General features: G+C 67.6%; 2 protein-coding genes across 2 annotated transcripts; one reads left to right on the plus strand and one right to left on the minus strand.

The window, feature by feature from the left end:
• Positions 1-1,179: 1,179 nt before the first annotated feature.
• H696_03967 (hypothetical protein) lies at positions 1,180-3,370 on the minus strand. The gene is made up of 3 exons (XM_009497836.1): positions 3,142-3,370; positions 2,647-2,962; positions 1,180-2,434 (listed from the first exon to the last, which is right to left on the minus strand). Exons 1-3 carry the CDS (start codon positions 3,228-3,230, stop codon positions 1,253-1,255), a joined length of 1,587 nt encoding a protein of 528 aa, XP_009496111.1. The 5' UTR covers positions 3,231-3,370; the 3' UTR covers positions 1,180-1,252.
• Positions 3,371-3,831: 461 nt separating this feature from the next.
• Positions 3,832-6,261, plus strand: H696_03968 (2-amino-3-ketobutyrate coenzyme A ligase). Its single transcript, XM_009497837.1, has 7 exons — positions 3,832-4,103; positions 4,300-4,708; positions 4,831-4,965; positions 5,162-5,299; positions 5,459-5,670; positions 5,832-5,955; positions 6,066-6,261. The coding sequence occupies exons 1-7, from the start codon at positions 3,957-3,959 to the stop codon at positions 6,173-6,175; spliced, it is 1,275 nt and encodes a 424-aa protein (XP_009496112.1). The 5' UTR covers positions 3,832-3,956; the 3' UTR covers positions 6,176-6,261.
• The last annotated feature ends 45 nt before the right edge of the window (positions 6,262-6,306 follow it).

Genomic DNA, 6,306 nt, shown 5'->3' on the forward strand with positions numbered 1-6,306 from the left:
TGCCCCGGTGGTCTTCCCATGCGGGCCTTGCGTCAGCCGTGGGGGCCCAGGCCCGACGCGGGAAACCAAGCTGATGTTGTTGTGGCCGTGAGTCACTCGGGCCGGGAGAAAAGAGACCAGGGAACACAGAGGGCCACCAGGCAGCAGCAGCAGGACCTGGCAAATAACAGGCCCTGCGGCAAATGTGCACATGCACTTTGCCGACCGCGCACGCCCGCGCCTCCCAGCCCCGGGGGGGGGGGGGGGACAAAAGCAGGGAGAGAGGGGGTCCGTGGGGTCTGTCTGGCCGCCTCCTGGGGGGGGAGGGCACCAAAAAAGGGGGGTAAGATCGCAGATGGCTTTTCATGGATGGGAGCCGAAGCCGGAGCGGAGGCAGAGCGGCCGGAATCGTTGTCACCCCTCACAGGATGGGGTAAAAACCGCCGGACCGGAAGTGGGCGATCCCCTGAGAGCGAAGGAGCGCGGCCTCTGCGTTCCCGCTCCCCCGTTCCATTCTGCTTGGGTCCTCCGTGGTGTCCCGAGTGTGTCGGGCCAGGTGTTCGTCCAAATATTAAATCGGCATTTCACCACCAGGCACGTAAGCCGACAGAGGGGGCAGCATGCGGCACATGCGGCAGCACTTCCAGCCACCCGAGCCTGACCCGGGGGAATGCCCGCCAGGAGCGGGTGGGCCGGGGGGGGGGGGGGGGGGGGGCAAGGGTTCGAGGGATTAAGGGGGGGGGGGCCCCCCCATGCCCCCCCCCCCCCCCCGGTCCGTCCCCCCGGACTCGGCCTCTGCCCTCGCAAGAGGGATTCGGGGGGACAAAAAGGCGCCCACCCCGGGAGGTCACGCATCCCCCGGGGGCTGGCGCTCCCTGACCCCCCGGAGCTGGGCTATTTTTTCCGGCCAACCCAGTGAGGACTAAAAACCGCCCGATGTCGACTCGCGGTCGCGGTGCCTCCGGCGCCGGGCTCCGGGGGAGGGCAGCACCACACACAGGCCCCCCCCCCCCCCGCCCTGCAAGAAGCGGATGTGTGTGCAGGCAGCGGCAAGGCGGTCCTCCCTCCAGCCCAGGGGGGGGGGGGGATGCGGGGACCCGGGGCCGCCGCACCGCCCGCACTCTGCGCGAAGCGTTGTCACACGCGCTCGACCAGATCGGAATACCACTCTCCCCGGCCCACAATGGGGATCCACTTGCGTTCTGGGAATGTTGGGTTGTCTATTTTGATGGGTCGGGTCTTGGAGCACCGGGGTGCGGGTTGAGCAGGGGCGTCAGCATCCACGCGACGCATCGCCGGCCGGAGACGAGTAGGTGCCGAACTCCGCGATCAGCCGCGCGCGCAGGGACTTCGGCAGGGTGCGCCGGCGGAGGCCGAGATTGCGCGAGTTCTCCGGGGTCTGGCTAAAGCGGGTTGACTGGATGCCGGTCCCGACGGCCAGCGAGTCCCCGATGACCGAGGTACGCCGCCGTTGCCCGGAGGCCGTGGCGGGGGTGGCATCGCCGCCGTCCACGGGGTCGGCATCGGCGGAGGCGGCCTTTGGGCGCTTGATCTTCTTTGGCACAGTCGATACCCGGCGCACTTGCTTGGCCAGAGACAGGCGCATGGTCCACAGGCTGAGAGACAGCCCCGGGTGGAAGGCCTCGGACATGGGGGTGACCATGGCCGGGGTGTCGGTCAGGTCAATTTGGCCGCGGGACAATGCCAGCTGCATCATGCTGCTGTGCAACTGCTCGATCGACTGATCACCGGGCTCCAGGGCGCCGGCCGCCGCGCGGAAGACATTCAGCAGGTCCGGCGCCGTGGCGGCGCCGGCCGGCTCTTCGGCCACCGGGGCATCGGTTGACCCGGACAGCGAGTCAACCCCAGGCTGGTGATTGACCGGGGCATAGGCCGCCCGCAGGGCATCGGCCGACACCGAGACCGAAGCAGGCGGCGCCAGGCCGGCATGCATGTGGTTGCGCCGATCGGTGCCGAAGTAGGGATCCCACGTCAGGCCGGTGTCGGTGGCGGCCTGCGGGTGCCGGGCCGGCTTGCCGGGGCGGGGCGTCGAGTCGGCCAGTTGGGCCTCTTGTCCGCTCAGGCGCTCTCGCGTGGAAGCCAGCTGGAGGATGATCTGTCGACCGGTGGTCAGGCGCCCCTGGCGCACGGCCAGATTGCTGGGCAATGTGCGACCGCGGAACAGCAGCAGGCCACTCCTACTGGAGGGAACCGCGAGGGTGACGCTTTGGAAGGGCTCGCGTGCCAGGCTCAGCAGGGCCAGCGATCGATGCAGGGCAGCCGTATGTTCGCGCGCGTGGTACATCATCGTGGACCGGTGTTTGGCGAAGCTCGGCCGGCGGAGCATCTCCTCCGGCAGCAAGGCCGGGTGCACGGGGAAGCGGCTGCGTGTCTCGGGGAACTGCATGCGATAGCGCTTCGGCCGGCAGTCTTCGACCAGCATGCTGCGGAACTCCTGCACACCGCGCGAGCGCGCGCGCGGAGAAAGGGACACAGGCACGTGTGAGAAGAGGCGAAAGGTCCTTTGCTGCTCGTCTCGCGCCTCCCTCCTCCCCGCCTCCCCCTCTCCCCCCCGCCCCTCCCCCCACCACCCCGGCCTCGGCGTGCAGACTTGCATCTTGCAAGGCGGGCCAGATACCCGCGGATGGCGCCATGTCAGGAGCATACCTCGTCCTCGGAGCGGCGGATCTCGTCCAGCACGTCGCGCAGGAAGCCCACACGCCCATGGGCATGCTCTTGCAGATAACGCAGACAGTCGGCCCCGGTGGACAGGTCCAGGGTGCCTAGGTCGACCGGGTGGCTGGTGTGGTCCACGGCCGGGGGTGCCGTGCCGGCTTGCGTGCACTCATGCAGGTAGACCAGCGCGCGTCGGGTCACGCCGATGTGGTGGTACAGATCTGCGATGCTGGCGCTGGTGTGATTGTCCAACGTGGAGTATTTGTTCACCTGGATCTCCATCCGGGCGGTGTGGCGGATGAAGTGCCTGCCGGGCGGGGCACGCGGACAGTGGGTGCAGTGCAAGCCGCGAGCAGTTAGGAGGGGGGAGGGAGGGACAGAGGGCAGAAGCCCGGCAGGCATGCCTGCTGATGCGTGTTCGGCAGCAAGCGGGAGGACAGGGGGGGAAAGGAACAAAGAGGCTCGTAAACGCATGGCAAGACGCACCCGATCACCGGGTCCTCGAAACGCTGGGCCAGCTTGACCAGATGCCGGTACCCGGCCAGGACCGCCGGGCTGGAGGCCCGCAGGGACATGGCGCAGAGGGAGCACTCACCAAAGGGGGCAAGACCAGGGAGAGGAAGGCAGCGAGCAGAGGAGAGGGAAGTGGAGGAGGGCCTGCGTGAAAGGGCGGGTGGTGCGTAGCCAGGCAGGGAAATGGGGCTGTGCGCCGGCTTGCGGGGAGGGAAGTCAGACAGGCGGCTTTTCCCGTGGCAGCCATCCACCCGACACTCGCGCCCCCACAGCAGGGGATCTTGCCGGCTGGGGGCGTTCGGATGCTCCTCGCCGATCGCCCGTCCCCACAGGTGCTGGCCACCCCGTCCTCCGCGCCCTTCCCGGCCCCACGCCCGGCCCTGGGACCCTCTCGAGATCGTTCGACACCGGTCGCCGACGGTTCCCGGCCGCACACAGGGCGAGCGAAGCAAGGCGGACATGCGGATGTGCGGGCGTGTCTTTCTATGTGCCAACGATCTGGAGCGTTGGGGTATGATGGTGGTCGCGTTCGAGATCGACGCCCGCCCCTTTCGCCGCTCGAGCTCCCCCCGCCCACTGCCCCCGCCCACTGCCCCCGCCCATCCCTACATGTCAGGGGGCCGGCCCCGCCCACCACACAGGCCGACAAAAGCACACACTAGCCCGGTCCCAAAAGGAGCTGACTTGGGGCGCCGGCTGGCGTGCGCGCGAGCCGCGCCGGTCAGACGACCCGACCCCCTCCCGCCCCTCTCGCGTCCACCTACCCCCTGCCCTCTTCCTTCGCCGCCATGTTTCGCGTTCTCTCCGTGTCCGCCCCGCGCGCGGCTGTCGCCCTGAGCACTACCACTCGGGCCTTCTACTCTTCCGGTCGCCAGCTCCTGCAGGGCGTCCTGACTGAGCAGCTCTCGGCCATGAAGGAGGCCGGCACTTACAAGGTTCGGCCGTGTGTGGGCATGGGCGCGGGGGGTCGCTCGCGGCGCCCACGGGCGCGCGTGTGCTCTCTCCCCCCTCTTCCTCCCCCTCTTCCTCCCCCTCTCTCTTTCTCCCCCCCCCACCCCACCAACCCTATGGCCCCCCCCCCCCCCCCCCCCCCCCCCTCATACTGACCTTGCCCTCGTCTCCCGGACCCAGAGCGAGCGTGTCATCAGCACTCCCCAGTCGTCGGAGATTCGCCTGCAGACTGGCTCCCCGGTCCTGAACTTCTGCGCCAACAACTACCTCGGCCTGGCTGACAACCAGTCCGTTGTGCAGGGCGCCATGAAGGCCCTGGAGACCCACGGCAATGGCCTGTCCTCGGTGCGGTTCATCTGCGGCACCCAGGACATCCACAAGGCACTGGAGAAGCGCATCGCCGAGTTCCATGGCACCGAGGATGCCATCCTCTACATTTCCTGCTTCGATGCCAATGCCGGCATTTTCGAGGCCATTCTCACCGACGAGGATGCCGTCATCTCGGACTCCCTGAACCACGCCTCCATCATCGACGGCATTCGCCTGTCCAAGGCCAAGCGCTACCGCTACAACAACTGCGACGTGGCCGGTGCGAATATGGCCTCCTGCCGCCCTGCCACCTTCACTAGATCTGCCCTTTTTGGCGAGGGGGAAGTTCGCACACTGACAGCCCCCGCCCCCACCCCACCCCGGTCTGATCCCCGTCCGCAGACCTCGAGGAGAAGCTCAAGCAGGCCGACAAGGATGGCGCCCGCGTGAAGCTCATTGCCACGGATGGTGTCTTCTCCATGGACGGCGCGGTGGCTCCCCTGCCGGAGATCTGCGACCTGGCCGACAAGTACAATGGTGCGTGCTGATCTGTCTTGTGCCCCTTTCGCCCGCTGGCGCTGTACGCTCTGCCTCCTCTCAGAGCGCCCGTCTGTTGTCCCTCGGCGTCTGACACTTTGCCCCTTGACGGGGATGGTCCTTTCCCTCCTCTGGGCCGCTCCGCGCCCGCTCCCCTCCCCACCGCCCCCTCTCCTCATGTTCCTCTTACGACCAGCCCTCATCTTCATGGATGAGTGCCACGCCACCGGCTTCTTCGGTGACACCGGCCGTGGCACTGACGAGTTCCATGGCGTCCGCGGCCGTGTGGACATCATCAACTCCACTCTCGGCAAGGCCGTCGGCGGCGCCGCTGGTGCGCTCCCCCTCTCCCCCCCCCTCCCCCCTTTGCTGGCCCTCATGTCGGACATGCGCCATGGTGTCATTGATGTTCTGACCCTCGGCCCGTGTGCCTTGTGCCCTCTGCGCCCCTCCCCCTGCCCCCCCCCTGTCCCCCCTTCGCCGGCCTGGATAGGCGGCTACACCGCCGGCCCGCGCGAGGTCGTCGACATGCTGCGCCAGCGCTCGCGCCCGTACCTTTTCTCCAACAGTCTCCCGCCGGCCATGGTTGGCGGCGCCATGGCTGCCTTCGACGTGGTCACTCAGTCGGACGAGCCGCGCCGTCAGCTCCGTGCCAACACCAAGCTCTTCCGCCAGCGCATGACCGATGCCGGCTTCACCCTGAAGGTATGGCTCGACCATTTCTCCTCCTGCCATTCGGGGGTGCTTGCATGGCAGGTTTGATCGGCGCCTTGGTAGATTGTCCGCTCTAACCTCATCCTCCCCCCCTCCTCCTCCTGTCTCTCTCTCTCTCTCCCTCCCCGTTCCCCATCTCCCCTCTTGCACAGGGTGACGTCCATCCGATCGTGCCTGTCATGCTGGGCGATGCGCGCCTGGCCTCCGACATGGCTGATCGCCTGCTCAAGCGCGGCATCTATGTCATTGGCTTCAGCTTCCCCGTCGTTCCGCGCGGTGCGTCCTTGCCGATTGGCACATCGGCTTTCCCCGGGGGCTTCCCCTCCATTTGCCGGCTCCGCGCCCCAGGCGACTAACTGCCCGCCCTTCCCCGCCCCGCCCCACAGACCAGGCCCGCATTCGTGTTCAGCTCAGCGCTTCGCACACGACCGAGCAGGTCAACCGCTGCGTCGATGCCTTCATCGAGGTCGGCCGTGAGCTCGGCGTCATTAACTAAGCCCCTGTCTGGCCTGTCCCCCTCCCCGTCTGTTTCCCCTCTTTCCTGGGTTTGCTGCTTTCGATAATGCACCACCATCATCACCATCATCACCATCATCGTTGCACGCGCATGTGTGGCAACCGCCCCCC

This window comes from Fonticula alba, assembly GCF_000388065.1.
Source record: "Fonticula alba strain ATCC 38817 unplaced genomic scaffold supercont2.6, whole genome shotgun sequence".
NCBI classification, from domain to species: domain Eukaryota; order Rotosphaerida; family Fonticulaceae; genus Fonticula; species Fonticula alba.